We start from the raw sequence: 16,416 nt of genomic DNA on the forward strand, positions 1-16,416 counted from the left end.
ACGCTGTAACTTTCCCCTCAATCTTAAGTATTGATCGACAATGTAAAAATATTTGTTAGGTTCTAGGATTTGTTTAAATATTGCTCTAATTTCTGTGTCGACTTTGTAAAATTATTAGTGAGGTTCTAGGATTTGTTTGAGTGTTGCTCTACTTTCTGTGTCAATATGTACACATATTAGGGAGGTTCTAGGATTTGTTTGAAGGTTGCGTTACTTCATGTATCGACAATGTTCAGATATTAGCGAGGTTCTAGGATTTGTTTAAATATTGCTCTACTTTCTGTGTCGACATTGTAAAAATATTAGTGAGGTTCTAGGATTTGTTTTAATGTTGCTCTACTTTCTGTGTCAATATGTACACATATTAGCGAGGTTCTAGGATTTGTTTGAATGTTGCGTTACTTTCTGTGTCGACAGTCAACAAATATTATAGAGGTTCTAGGATTTGTTTGAATGTTGCGTTACTTTCCGTGAAACCCCGTAGATTGCGGCTGCTTTGTTGTTATTTGTGGTTTCCTCTGTGGTCGAGTCACTGATTTCACTGTCTGACTCACTCCTGACGTCTTTCTTGATCTGTTGAAAAAAGACACGCTGTAAGCCATAACTCGACAACTAATATTTCGTACACAATAGCTATAACCGCACAAATAAGAACACTAAAAATAATTTTGTCAAAAAAGGTTCAAAATATTTACAATCATTCTAATTTTTTTTAAAGTTCTTTAAAAAATATGGCAATCGATACATTAAAAATAAACCGGGAGTAATCTCCCCTGAATTTTCTCGTATATTCTTATATAACTCTACGGGGATGGCAACTCGGGACAAAGACCATGCTTTTTAATTAGTTTTTACATACTTAAATTTTTAAAATAGAATAGAATCTCGTAAAAAATATTGCGTACCAAGTGAATAGCAAACAATATGTCTAGAATAGTGCGGAATATTAGTAGTCTACTTTATAAATTCATATGCGTGTTTTGAGAAATCGGAAATAGCGTAAAGCACTACTTACAGAACCATGTGTAAGCTTTTGAAAAGCAATATTAAGAATTAGATACGTCCACATGATATGCAGTAATTGTAGAACAAATAGAAGTCCATTGAAGAACCAATAGGCAGGAAATGTAGTCACGTAGTCATGAATTTCAACAGCGGACATGTATAACACCCTAATACAAGTTGAACATGAATTATTAATAAAATAGAGTCATAATGTTTAAACAATGGGTAAAATGTAAAAATAGCTGTATGATAAGTTCAAAGTATTTTGCTTGATAATTCTAACATTATTAATACGCAAAAGACAATTTTCATCACAAGTAAATGTGTAAAAAAATTTGGAATAACAAGCTCAACATATATTTAACAAAACAAAAAACTTACCAGAATGGATAAACAAAAATTCTAGAGACAATCCAAGAAGCGATGAAAATACCAAAAAAGATTTCACACGCTGTTTGATATTTAGTGTACTTGGCCATTTTTGCAAGCTTTGGAGGGAAAAAACATCTAAAATGTAGTATAATAGATTTTTTTTAAATCACTTAGATTAAATTTAAAAGATAAAAAAAAATGTATAGTCAGAAAGTTTTGATAAATTAATTAATGGGACGTTGTGGTCGGATGATAGGGCGCACAACTTCTCATCCGCATGTTTCGAGTTCGGATCACCTGCTCGAGTCAGTAGGACTGAGTCTATCCAGCTCTGATGGTTGGGCCTAATGCTGACCACATAGTCCCTTCATATACCAAAGTAACAGGAACAGGTGAACTCTATTTCACTTGCCATATTAACCGTCATTTTCGAATAATTAAGTTTTACTCATGTAAGTAAGAACAAAGAAGAAAAAACTAAGGTTATTTTCACAAACAAAATGTATTCTTACATTCATCCATGGATCAGCAAAATCATGTACCATAAGGACTAGACTGCCACCACGAACGAAGTTACATGCCCATGAAAAATATATCAGCAATATAGTCATAAGGTGATGGACCACCATCTCTTTTTTATCCTGTAAGAAACAGACAATTCACTTAGAACATAATTAATTGCTTAAAATTTTACTTAATCTTATTGTAATGAAGTATTACACGTTAAAGAAGAGAGTTGTTTCTACATCTATTCTCAAATATGTCAAGCGTTCGTGAGTTTGCAAGATTTCGATTGTATGTTTTAATGTTTATAAGATGTACACATCTATAATATGACGCGTTGGGTAGTGTGTCATTCCGTCCGTCCGCCATTAACTCAATGTTAAGAGCACTTGGACTTTTCAATATAGAGAAGCTAAACAGTATAATAATGCTCATTGAATGATTACCATTAGCCACGTATCTATATAGAGCGTTACTTTATAGTTAAATATAAATGTATTAACTATTTATCAAGGTTTAAGAATGTATAATTGATTTAAATGAAATAGTGAAGATAAGGACACGCAAAAAAGTTTTTTGGGGAATCACATTTAAACAATTACTATAGATTTAATGAAATTTTAAAATGATATAAAGTGAAATTGAAATTTATAGTTATAGTTTTAATAAAATATTTGATTATTTGAATTTTTCATGTTTTTATGCATCGAATATTATAAAATATTATAAACACCATTCTTTATAACATCTTAAGCCGAATACAATCGAATTGTGCGTCATTCTGTCAGTCATTGGTCTAGGTCTAGGTCTTTGTCAGCCAGTAAATGATAAACATTTTGGAAACAAAAAAACCTACGCCTAAAGATGAGAACCTAAACTGAAAACGTTCTAATGAATAATTTCAAATGCAATTGAAATTCTTAACGAGAACGGGGTTACAAAAACAAAGATCAAAAGTCTATTTTAGAAAGTTCGGATTAATTTTGGATCACTGCAAAACAAATAATTACACAAACTTTTAAAACACGAGGAACATCTGTTTTCTTGCAATTTTTCGTTTTTTTAAACAAATATAATACAAACGAATAATTCTACTACAAAATTGAACAGATGTTCGTTTGGTGAATACTTTATCAAAAGTGAACAATAAATACCTACCTTTTTCTGATAATCTCTTTGAAAAAATATGGCAAAAAGTAAACTCCAATAGAAGCCCAGTTCTACCAAGTACAGGATAAATATTTCGTTATCAATGTGCTATAAAGAGAAACAAATAATAACATCATGCTCAAAAATGTATTCACCTCCATATTTGGAGTTTTAATTAAAAGTGTATTAATAAAATCAGTGCAGCAGATAAATAAATAAGTTATAAGTGAATTCGTAATTATAAAAGATTATTAACCTCCTACCGTGTATTAAGACTAACGAAGTTTTTAGAAATTTTGTTTTAAAATTATTAAGATAATGAATTTAAAAAAAAACAACTATGATCAACAGTAAACAAACCTGTTTTGGCCAGCCAATCCAACAATTCACCGTCACCCACAACCAAGGTTTCTGATAACGCAAAAAATATTTAAAAAAAAAAGAAAAGAAAATAGCATTTTCAAATTCGTACATATGTTATTTTATTTTATTGTATACTTTATTTATAAATAACGAGCTGCGTGTAATTAAGAATGCATTTGTAAAATGAAGGAAGAAATACTTACATCCCATAGGGCATACATTCCGTAACAAGAAGATGTCGAATAAAATAATACTTGCCAACTGTAATAAAAACAATAACAAAAAGAAACAATTATTTTGTTAGAGAATTCCTGAAATGAAATAAAGAATATCGTAAGAGGAATACACAAATTACTATTTGTAAGAATAATTAGGATATTTTCTAAACGTCGACTGACCTGCATTCTCTAAATTTGTACATGGATGAAGGCATCTGTAATATATTTCTTTTGAAAAACCATCTTTGAATTTGTCTTTCTGTCATATCTGTTTGCTTTACAAGTTTCTAAAATCAAGATATATATATATATATATATATATATATATATATATATATATATATATATATATATATATATATATATATATATATATATATATATATATATATATATATATATATATATATATATTATGATCCGTTTTGAAATAATGTGAATAAGATATTATGATTATTATAGCTTTAATACTCATTACCGTATGAGCGCGTACAAATGTAACAAATAAAGCTTTTTGTTAAAAAGAAACTATAGCAATCTTACCAAAATTTCATCATGTGGAACATTATTTTTATATGTTTTAAATGCTGCCTCTAATTGAGGTGACTCTTTTAAACTAATAGACTTTCTTTCTTTGAGTCCCAACCAGTGAGCTAATGGATTGATCAGAAAACTGAAACATTTTATCATAACATTTTATTTTGTTGTGGTACACGGATAATCCGGATAAAAAACAACACAGTGCATAATTGAATTGCTACTCGGTTTAAAAATTCATCAAACATTGTAATAACAAAGTTTTATGTAAACCACTAAAGGAGAAAAATGACTTTTATAAAAGTAAACTACTATTTGAATAACTGAAAGGAAAAGCTTTGAATATTAATTTATAAAGGACATTTTAATTTATTCTTTAAAAATGTCACATTGCATTGTCATCGTTTCAGAGCAATGGGTCGATTAGAAGTGGTCGAAATTATGTTTACCCGTTTCGACCCATAGATCAAAGGGAAATAAGTTAAATAAAATCTTGTAAAAACATTTTATTTAGATAAAAAATAAATTGATACATTTTTGCGAAATTGTAAGAATTCCACGCAAAGAACCATTTTTTGTCAGTTTCTTTAAGGCTATTATAAAGATAAACATTTTTTTAAAATTTCAACAACCACATTACTTTGTATAGTTTTAAGGTTTTTGTTTTACTTATAATTTATTTCCGATGCTGGAAATCGGTCTAAGGCTCTAGTGCACACACATTAGAAAATATTTACAATCATTTGAACAAAAAAACTTTGGGAGCATAATATATATATATATATATATATATATATATATATATATATATATATATATATATATATATATATAAGAAGAGCCGATCCGACAACGAGAGAATATTATAAGTTTATATGAGTTTATTACCGAACGTATATATAATAAATAACATATCCCCCCCCCACACACACACCACATAGAGAAAATAAGTAACGCGCTTATTGCATCTAAACTTTAAGAGGATATACATATAAGCACAATGTTTATTTCTTCTAAAGCATTGGAACTATTGACTGCATTTCTTATCCCGTCTACCGTAGAAAAGAAAAAGTAAAGTTCCATTAAAACATTATGGTATATTGAGTAAATAAAGTAGAGTTCACCTACAAATAAGCATTGCTTAAGTACTATCGCCGGTGAGATGAGAATTCGTTTATACGGGACTTTGTTATTCAGGTCACAAAGTTTTCAGTCACGCTCTATTGACCATGAAAGAAGTGGGTAGGTGTGTTCATACACAGAGTGCTAAACGTCAATAAAAAGCACGCTGGTGAAGTGGGGTGGGTACGGCATATTGGTCTCAACGTACCGATCAGCCGGGGTTAAAAATAATGAACTTTAAGTAATACTATGTGACATATTTAGCAATGTGGTACCTACCGTTCAAAAACAAGCCTAAAAAGTATAAGCCCAGCACCAACTACAATGGACCAGTTCATGTGACTTATTTTAGGATAGTAAACGGAAGGATCAGAACTGATAAAATCCTCCCACCGTGCGTCGTCTCCCAGCCAAAACTGTTCGTCCCAAATGAAATTGTAAACCATGTCCCATATACTCGCCATTTTGTAACTGAATGCACAGAGGGTTGGACGGGTGCGGCCCGTATGGCCGAAACGGAAGTTCTGAAATTTTTACAATAGCCCGTTCTGTCGAAATTCAGTTGTATTATATCAAATAAAATGTTTGTATATTTTATTATTGTTAGTATATATATATATAACAAGCAAAAGGTTTTTTTTCATTTGATTTTATTAATGAAATTTTTCTGAAAAAATTAAAAAAAAGCCATTAACAGATATTTTTTATTACACTACCGCAGGGGTACCGGGTGTGACCCGTGCTTCGATTTAATCATTGAATGTAGTGCCTCGCCGAATCAATAGTGTAGGGTGTTCTTTAAAATGAATTTATGCGCCTCAGTGCTCATAAGGGCGCCGGAGGCCGCCCAATGTACAGATGAAATTTACGATATATTAATATCTAAATTTAGACGATTGATTACAAATTTTAAACATTAATAGTATTATAAACTGAAGAAACTTAAAATGAATAACAAAACTAAAATACTATTAGGTCTTACCTGTTTATTCATATCCGCAAAACATAACTTGATATACATTAATCAAAAGAAACGCAAACACTAAAATTAGAGGTCATGTATAGTACAGCATGATTTCTAAACGAATTGTCGTTTTCACTATGTAAGTGATAGAGGTAGCTTTGCCTCCTATTCCAATGTAGGATAACATTGTAGATGAATAATATGTAATATACAAATTTTTCTTCGAATATTTCTTTATATACAATACTTTTAAAATAAACACATTTGATCTTAAAATGATCTACATAGATAGGTCAATTTCTTGAAAACAAGTTCAATGCTTAAATGCTTTTGAAGTTTTAACAAAATCCAGGAAATAACAAGCACGAAATAAATAATAAAACAATTGTATAGCAACTGTGAGTAAACGTTAAAAAACAAAGAATAAGTAATTAAGTTTCTCTGGTCGTAGACTTTCACTTGTACAACTATTGTTACATGAAATTTACAGTTTTAGAAGTGATTTTATCATAAAACACTATTTATTAAATGATCTAATAGTATTCTACAAATGCCAAACATTTTCCGATTTTAACACCCTTTTAACCGACATAATAAAAAAAAATCAATACCCGGCCACAAAAATAATGTCAACACTTTAGCCTACCAAAAAGCCCCCCACCCCCACCCCCAGTCCCCATCATTCCTAATTTTTTTCAGTTAAAAAAAAACATCAATTTATTTATAATAATTATGTGTGTTCTTTCTTTTTGGGCAAATCACGTTTGTTGCCTAGTGTTGCTGAAAATTACACAAAAAAGGTAACTTTAAATTTTGATCGATCAGGTTCCAGATAAGTTACATGCATAAATTATAATCATAATTAACAAAAAAAAAACTTTAAATAATACGAAATAATTATTTATTGCATCAACACACCCAGCATATAACATTCGTAATGAATTAAACAAAATATATTCTAGAATTGAGAAACATTATTTAATACCGTGAAGTGCAGAGCATTTAAAACACAATATAAAACATATAAAATTGTATATCAAAACATGCCTGTTATTAATGTTATCAATATATACAAAGTGACCAAAATGATAGAAATAAACAGGGGCATAGGAATATATAACATGCATGTTAATATGTTGTTTTTTTTTTAACTGGAAAGTACTAGCTGTATCCATTTTTTTAAATTATTGTTCAGTTTTAAAATACATAAATAAAACATCTAATTCAAATAAAGTGACACGAACTTGTCTTATAAAGAACCATTATAAATAACCTTACAGCTAAAATAGTATAGCTTGTTAATAGAATCACTTTCTTAAGTATTCAAAATAGAACAAAAGAAATGAAAATGCACAACCAAAACTTAGTTTTATAGCGAAAATATTTAAAACGCAAGTGATATAATAGAGAAACGATTGTGGCAGAGGCGTATCGACGGGGGGACGGGAATATGTCCCCGGGAGCCAAAATAAGCTCATTTTAGCTGCTATTTTGAATTATAAATATAAAAAATATATGGGTGGGGGCGCCAAATTGAAAGTTTTTCCCCGGGCGCCGGGAGGGGTCGCTAAGCCTATGGATTGTTTAAATGTGTAAACATAAATAAATGTCTTTCCTTTTACTATAGCTGTTCATTTAATATTTATAGACTGGACAGCATGTAAAAGAGGTTTGTGTGTTGCTTGGGCTGCTACGACTTGATTGAAGGCTGCTTTCTTCTCTGTGAAACAATGCTGTCTACTGCTGCTTTATTGTTTGGATTGGTTTCCTCTGTGGTCGAGTCACTGATTTCACTGTCTGACTCACTCCTGATGTCTTTCTCAATCTGATTGATACAAAAACTACATTGAAAACAATCTCCTAATACCTAACACATTATGTACATAAATTAATCGAAATATATTTTTTATAGTTACTAGATGACCCTGTCTGCAGTTCGTCATCCAATACCGCTTCCCATCTACACCAATGAAAAATACCCTATGCCATACTCAAACCGCCATCTTAAATCTCACCCCTATGTATTTGACAAAATAGTTTACAGTTAGCTAGTTCTGTCTACTTATAATCTAACCATTTTTAAAAGCTAACACTTTTTACACGTTGTTTTAAATAGAAACGCAAGGTTATGTAGGCCTAGTTATTACTCAAACCTAAAAATGCCCTATCACTAAAAAAAAAGTTAAGACTGATTAGGACTTTAAAATTGTAACCGTTCAAGAATCAGCATTCCAATGTAATCTTTAGTTTGAATTTCAATTTTTTTTAATTTTTATTCCTAATGCTAATCATTTTTTACAAATTTCCAAAATCTTCTAGATATGTGATGACATAATGTTGAACCTGTTTTTTTAATGAACATTGTAACATATAAGAAACGGATCTAAGTATTACGACATGTAATAGGCTCAAGTGTCCTACATAGTACAGAAAATGTTTAGAGTTTTTTCAAAGGAATGACTATTGCAGAAATAAAATCATATAATTAAAAAAACTATTTACTTAATTTGCTCGCTCTTATCTTTTTAATACTTTTAAGCGACCAAAGTTTTTTTTATTACATCTAGATTAACATCTAGATATAAAACGTTTGTTTTATACTCTTATGTTCGAGCATTCAAAAGCTATTTGTTATATTTTTATTTCGTATGCAAAATCTAGATTGAAGTTAAAGGCTATACATTTTGAAAGTCTATATTATCACCAAAGTAGGCTAACTTTACACAGGCCTAGAAATCACGTGTTGCCGTGATACACAGGTAACCTGCTTTAGTATTTTGGCCCAGTAAATTGAACCCAACAGTTCAAAAATATGATTCAAAAAATCAAATCAGTGCCTACCGATTTCGGAACTTCCCGAAGTTATCGCATCCTTGATTTCTGTATGAAGACTTTGCCAGCTATGTGCTAATCTACAACCCCCTCCTCCCCCCCCCCCCCCACGGTTCCTTTTTCATAGTCGATAACTCTAAACTACATTGAAGTAACGCGTATCCATAGATGGTAGTGGTTATTAGGGATATTAATAGAAATGTTTACTTACTGATCCATGTGTAAGCTTTTGAAATGCAATATTAAGTAATATGTAGGTCCACATAATATGCAGTAATTGTAGCACAAATAGAAGTCCATTAAAGAACCAGTATGCAGGAAATGTAATAACATAATCATGAACTTCAACAGCCGAGGTATATAATACCCTAGTGGAAAAAGTAATATATAATATATTATTGATTATGAAAAATAATCTCAAACTGCATGAGTAAACAACTTTTCGCTTTACATTATTGTAATTAGCACGCACGGTAAATAAAAAGTGTTAATATACAACTATTAATAGAATGCCAAATGAGGAATACATTTTTATTAAAACTTTAATGTCAACACTGAAAACAGCTAAATTAACACTCTAAGCATGTTTTATTAAACCGAAACTTACCAGAATGGATAAACAAAAATTCTAGAGACAATCCAAGTTAAAATAAACATTCCAAAACATATTTCACATGTTGTTTGATATTTTACATATTTGGCCATTTTTGCAATCTTTAAAAGATAAAAAAAAAATACTGGTTAACAATATTTAACAGATATGTTTTTAAAATACAAATTACAATGTCGAACAACTTTCTATTAGTAATAACAATGTGTCTTTACATTTTTATTATAAAAAAAATAATTTCAACCAATTATCACAAAAATGTTGTTCTTACATTTAGCCATGGATCAGCAAAATCATGTACCACAAGGACTAGACTGCCAACACGGACAAAGTTACATGCCCATGAAAAATATATAAGCAAGATAGTCACAAGGTGGTGGACGACCATCTCTTTTTTATCCTGTTATAAAAAGACATTGCACTTAGTGAATAAGATTCAATTGAACTTCAAATTTTCTTCAAACTACTGAGATTTACGCAGAGTAAAAATAAAGTTACTGGGTGAGTTATTGTAAATGTTTAAGAAATAGATTTGAGGAAAATATGGGAATATTATAAACATATTTATTACAATATATTATTACAAAAGACATAAAAAAATGTTGTAAGTTATTCTGAATTCTTGAAAAGAATCGACATAAGTAGTGATAGTAAAGAGAGACAACTTATTTATTTCTTTTTCGAGCTTCTTGTCGCTGTCAATCAGCTCAATTTCTATTCATTTTGTAAACATACGTAAGTGAAAAATAAAATAACTTGATAAAATTATTGCAGTTAAGTATATCTTCTCTTAAAGTCCACAGCTGTAGATAAGAAGAACAATTATTTGAGTTGAATAAAAATCACAAACCTTTTTCTGACAATCCCCTTGAAAGAATATGGCAAAGAGTAAACTCCAATAAAAACCAAGCTCTACTATATACAGCGTAAATATGTCGTTGTCAATGTGCTGCAAATAGGAAGAAAAACATGTCAATGTGCTGCTATGAGAAAGACGGAAAGAAAAATAATGACGGTTTCTTTCTAGAGAATTCAATAACAGCATCACAAGCGGGATTTTGTCTTTGAATGTATGGGGGCGGGGTTAAATTATTTATTGTAATTTAAATACATATATATATGTCATCGTCAGTAGCTGTAATGTTTCCGTAAGTCAACGCTCATTTGGGAGTCTGTTGTTGAGGGTTCCACTCCCCACCCATCTCTCGTCTACAGTACTGCACCGAGAGTTTTTTAAATTAGCATTCTAGATTGTTACTTTAAATACCCAAACTTTTAAAATCAAAGTAAACAAACCTGTTTTGGCCAGCCAACCCAACAGTTTACAGTGACCCACAACCAAGGTTTCTAAACAAAGAAGAGGAATATCAATATCAAACTTATACAAGTATTATCACTGAAGCTATTGTAAACTACTTTCGTTTTTGACTAATATGATAAATCTAATTTTGGAGGTATAAAAAAGAAAAAGAAAAAATATATATATTTACATCCCAGAGAGCATACATTCCATAACAAAAAGAAGTTGTATAAAACAATGCATGCCAACTGTAAAAATAAAAACTTAAATCAATCAGCATTATTTAATTGCATAGTGTTTTATAATAAAGCAAGTAAATTACATACCATGAAATATAGTAAATTAACAACGTGTTTAAAAAATACGATCGCTAAAAACAAATATAGTGTACATTATAAAAATTGTGATACATGTGTTCTCTTTTTTTCTCTCTCTCTTTTTTTGAGATATTGCTAAATATAAAGTATTCGGTATCATAGATGCTGAATAAACTAATCAAGTAACACCACCAACATTCATATAGCAAAACTAAGGCCTTGAGAAAGCAACAAGTCAAGAAATCCCGGGTCACTGAACACACGCGACAAACGTCCCGAGCTAAAAATGAAAATATGCACAACACTAATATAGCGAGCCACTATAGAACAGTCAATAGGTTACAAGATAAAGCATGGCGACAACTAGAGAAGCATGGATCAAAACTCAATACGAAGAAATGGAGGAAAACATGAACATGAATAATAGCATGAAAGCGTACCCCGACTAGGGACAATTTGACAATCTTAAAATAAGGACCAACCACGAAAATAAAGGATAAAATTGAAAATGTACTGCGTGAATAACCAAACGACCATATCACTCAGCACGTTTAGAAAGATTTGGCGTGACAATAAGATTTTTCTTAGAAGGTAAATTAAACTCATCTCCGTTTTTGTATGCATGCAAGGCTTGAACCCACAACGTAGACCTTCAGAGACGGATTAATGCCCTTGCTTGTAATGTTTACACAGACTTGAAGGGATCCCATACACAGAGCATGAAACAAAGGAATAGATCAGTGAAGTTACCATTAATATGATTGGTCCTTTTGAGGACCTTCTTAGTATGGTAAAAGCTAAGCAACTGATATGGTTTGGGGGATGTGTCACAAGCCAATCAAAACCTCACATACAGGTGACTGTAGGTACGACTAAGGAGAAGGTGAGAAAGGCAAAGATCACAGTGAATGCAGGGCATCAATAAATGGACTGAGCTGTCCGTTGTATAATTACTCAGAGCAGTAGAAGATCGACAAAGATCGCAACATTTTTGTAAATATTAACTGTGATTATCTTCCCCACCCCAGCCCCACCCACACCCGGCGTTACGGGGAGATTCATTTATACTTAAATTCTATTTTAAATGTTTAAGGTAGGTAAAAAACGCTTACATTAAGCATAGTCCTACCTGCATTCTTTAAATTTGGCCATCATAGAAGGCATTTGTAAAATATTTCGCTTGAAAAACCATCTTTGAATTTGTCTTTCAGTCAAATCTGTTTGCTTTACTAGTTTCTGTGGTGAAAAATACTCTAACGTAAAGATATAAACTTAACTAGAATATGTATGAAATATAAAATGATATAAAACATGATAAATGACGAATCCGCTTTAAGACTTAACTTTTTCATCAGTTTTTAAGAAATTTATTAATTGAAGCAAATAAATTAAAAACTAATTATGATCTTACCAAAATTTCATTGTGTGGAACTTTGTTTTTATATGTTTTAAATGCTGCCTCCAACTGAGGTGACTCTTTTAAACGAATAGACTTTCTTTCTTTGAGTCCTAACCAATCGGCGAACGGCTTGACCAGTAGCCTGTGTAATGTACAGTAATTAATACAACAACTTACACTTGTGATGCATCTAATAGACACCTGGAAATTTTGCAACTATAGTCATAATACATATTTATAAACGTTCGATGATAGATCACATTTAGACACGTGGCATCAATTTTAATTAAAAATTAAATTTATTCCATCCCTCCCCCCCCCCCCCGTTTAACACCTGTTTTGATAATAATGAAGGATTCGACCAGTCAACATATACACCACTTGTTGATACCACAATGCTGCATTTATGTAATCTTGACAAAAATAACATTTGACTCTATACGTAATTCTGACACTGTATACGTAATCAACAGCAATATAAATGGTTATAATCGTACTTGTTGTTACTGTAAGATGTGAGGGTGGTGTTACTCTCATGGCTAAAACACAAATAACACTAACAGTAACAAGAAATAAAGGGCAAAATTTCGTTACTTAGCTATTCCGTCATACTATCGGCAGCGCTCCACCTAACAAAAAAAATTGCGATTGACATTTTATTTTAATTGTGCTGTACATTTGATTTACATTTTAATTGTGCTGTACATTTGATTTGCATTTTAATTGTGCTGTTGATGACTTACTTATAAGTGAAAAATATTTGTTTCTATTCACCCCAAAAGGAAATATGCTGATTTTTGTATGTTTTTGTATTAAATTACTAATAAATTTAAAGTAAAAACAAATATCAACAAAATCAAAATCTCATTCTGATGTTTAAACAATTACTATGGAAACGGCCTTTTAACAGTGGTGTAGCGAGGTCGGGTGTCACCCGGTGCGGCACTTAATGGTGTCAGACCCCCCCCCCCCGCCCAGAGGCGTGGCCGGGGACAAACTTACAATTTTCGATTTGCACCCCCCCCCCCCCCCCTTCAAACTTTCGAGTTGCATCTCTTAAAACACTATTTAACACTCAAATTAATCACTTAACTAAGTGGAATTATCATTTTTCTCTATATATTATCAATTTTTTGCCTTGGTGTCACCCCCTTAATGGTGTCACCCGGTGTGGTCCGCACACCCCCCCCCCCCCCGCACCCCCCCCCATCGCTATCCGCCCCGCTTACTAATATTTAGAAAACTACTTTAAATTGTTATGTATTGACAACCCTAATATTAGATTCAGTGTTTCTTCCAGACTTTTTTCTCCCGGGGAGGGGCGGACACTGTTAAAAGTATATGTTTTCTATATAAATTTCATTTCGTTCTGAAAGAAACTGATTAGATTATCCGAAAGTAACGTTGTTGTTTTATATAAACATTTTCTAATTGTGGATATTCCCCGCGACGCGAACGAGCCGCCCCCTAAAACTTTAGTGTCCCTAGTACGAGATGATCTAAATCTAGTTGTCGATTAGTTTATAATCCCTTAAACTAAGTAAAAACGGAAAGTCGTAAAAGTTTAAAACATTATAAAATGTAGGATACCGGCGTATTCTTAAGACTGCATTTTAAAAAAAATACTTCATCAACGCTTAAGAGTATACATTTAAATATCTTTAAATAGGATACAAGTCGCATCAATGGGAATGTGCCAGATCACGTGGTGTTCAGTCACGCTTGAACGACCATGACGGAGGCGGTGAGGTGTGTTCTTTTTATAGGGTAGCCTTTGAAAACATCAGGTCACAATGGAGTGGAGGGGTTAGTATGGCAGTACGGACCCGACATACCGAACAGGTAGGGGTGAAAATGAAATATAATAGACATACATTCTCTAAGCTACATACCTTTCATAAAGATATCTGACGAATACTAACACAGCACCAACGACAAGAGACCAGTTCATGTGACTTATTTCAGGGTAATAAACTGATGAATCAGAACTGTTAAATTCATCCCATCTCGCATTATCTCCCAGCCAAAATTGTTCGTCCCAAATGAAATCGTAAAATCCGTCCCAGATTCTCGCCATTTTGTTTCTAACAACAGCTGAGCGGGTGTAGACAATATTGTCATAACGGAAGTAGTAAGATTTTAAAATAGACGCGCTTTGGAAACTCTGATTTGTATTTCGAAATATCAAAACTTTGAATGTTTAAAACATCCTATAATTTTTTTATAAAAATGTCTTTTATTTTGTATTTGTATGTCGTCTTTATATACAAGTGTAATAATTTAATTACCATGAAAAATATATAAGGGGTCGTCCATAAATGACTTCCCACTCGTAGGGGGGGGGGGGGGTAGGGGGTCCGTAATTTTGTGACGGTGTGTGATGAGGGGGAGAAGAGGGTTCAGATGATGCGATCATTTTAGGGGGGGGGGGTCTGGCTTTTTGTGACGATGTGTGACGGAGGGGAGGGGGGGGGAATCGTCAAAAAAGCTTGACGACACATATGGATGACCCCCTAATATGAGTAATGATATTTTATAATGTGTATATGGTGACGACATCAAAACAAGAAAGAACTAAACTGAGCAACCAATGTTTTTTTTTTAAAGAAGGCGAATTAGTTGGATTTTTTTCCATTACAAATAGGAAGTTTGTTTTTAAACAAAATTCTTATACTTTGCTTTTTGTCAAGCATTATCACAAAAAGTCAGATCTCATCCTATTTACTGACGTCCACTCCATCCTTTTCTTCCCCCTCCCCAGAGGCGTAGTGACCTATTCTGGCGCCCGGGTGGACTATCACATTTGCGCCCCCTCCCTCCCATTTATATATAGAGTTATTCCTGTCTGTGAAAAAGCCCCCGCTTCCCCACCCCCAGTTGAAAAGGTTAGTCGCGTTTCTTCCCAGTAATATTTTCTATTTCGGTGCCACAAAATTGATGTAGAAAACAGTGTAAAGCCTTGCTGTTGTTTATTTTAGTAACTTTGACTGTGTATAATTCAATACTTCTGCTTAAAATGAGTTTTTAAGTTAATTTTCTTACCCCTTTTGGCACCCCATAGGGTCGGCGCCCAGATCGGCCGCCCCACCCGCCCTCTCATAGCTACGCCACTGCCCCCCCCCCACACACACACCGCTGATAAAATCTCTGTGGTTAATTTTAACCCTAAAAACTATTTTCTTTCTAAACAAAAAAAAAACTAAGTTGTTTCCCTTTTTTGCCTTGGAAACAGTGAAAAAATGTGACCGCCAGCTAGACAGACGGTTTGTATAAAAAATATCGCGAATTGCTAATTTCTAATAAAAACTTTGGTAATCAAGGTCGAAATTAGGTACATTGCTTTATGTTTATGATAAGTGCATAAGTATTACTCCATATTGTCTCAAACTGCCCACTCACAGCGTTTCTTCAAGACTTTTGTCTCCGGGGGTGGGGGTGGGGGGGGGGGGGGGGGGGGGGTAGGCACTTGAAATTTTTTTGGGGGTGGACTAAAATTTCCTGGGGCGGACTAAAATTTCTGGGGGGCTGACACTGTTAAATTTTCTATATAAATTCCATTTCGTTCGGGGAGGACTCTCTTCGTAGAGATGCCTGGAAGAAACACTGCTCACAGGCGTTACACAAGTGAGTTTTCCCCTCACGACCGCCATTTTACCCCCCTCCTCATCTCCCGCCCTACAAAGTGTAACTTTACCTAATGGCAATACCACCTTTGGATCTTGAT

General features: G+C 32.7%; 1 protein-coding gene across 1 annotated transcript; it reads right to left on the minus strand.

Moving 5' to 3' along the window:
- Positions 1-427: 427 nt before the first annotated feature.
- On the minus strand, positions 428-14,769 carry LOC131935901 (ceramide synthase 6). The gene is made up of 19 exons (XM_059292645.1): positions 14,585-14,769; positions 12,705-12,834; positions 12,423-12,529; positions 11,167-11,224; positions 10,973-11,023; positions 10,527-10,625; positions 9,948-10,076; positions 9,674-9,780; positions 9,278-9,434; positions 7,926-8,059; positions 4,155-4,284; positions 3,792-3,898; positions 3,597-3,654; positions 3,391-3,441; positions 3,040-3,138; positions 1,890-2,018; positions 1,387-1,493; positions 1,016-1,172; positions 428-573 (listed from the first exon to the last, which is right to left on the minus strand). The coding sequence occupies exons 1-19, from the start codon at positions 14,767-14,769 to the stop codon at positions 439-441; spliced, it is 2,130 nt and encodes a 709-aa protein (XP_059148628.1). The 3' UTR covers positions 428-438.
- Positions 14,770-16,416: the final 1,647 nt, after the last annotated feature.

Source organism: Physella acuta, unplaced genomic scaffold, assembly GCF_028476545.2.
Source record: "Physella acuta isolate Inbredline_101_S28 unplaced genomic scaffold, ASM2847654v3 ptg000164l, whole genome shotgun sequence".
Lineage (NCBI taxonomy): Eukaryota > Metazoa > Mollusca > Gastropoda > Physidae > Physella > Physella acuta.

Coding starts and splice junctions, on each gene's coding strand:
- LOC131935901 (XM_059292645.1), bottom strand. CDS start 14,769: ATGGCGAGAATCTGGGACGGATTTTACGATTTCATTTGGGACGAACAA. Junction 8,060..9,277: donor AAAAGCTTACACATGGATCA/GTAAGTAAACAT, acceptor TGTATCAATCAG/ATTGAGAAAGACATCAGGAG. Junction 2,019..3,039: donor AAAGAGATTATCAGAAAAAG/GTAGGTATTTAT, acceptor TGTTTCTTACAG/GATAAAAAAGAGATGGTGGT.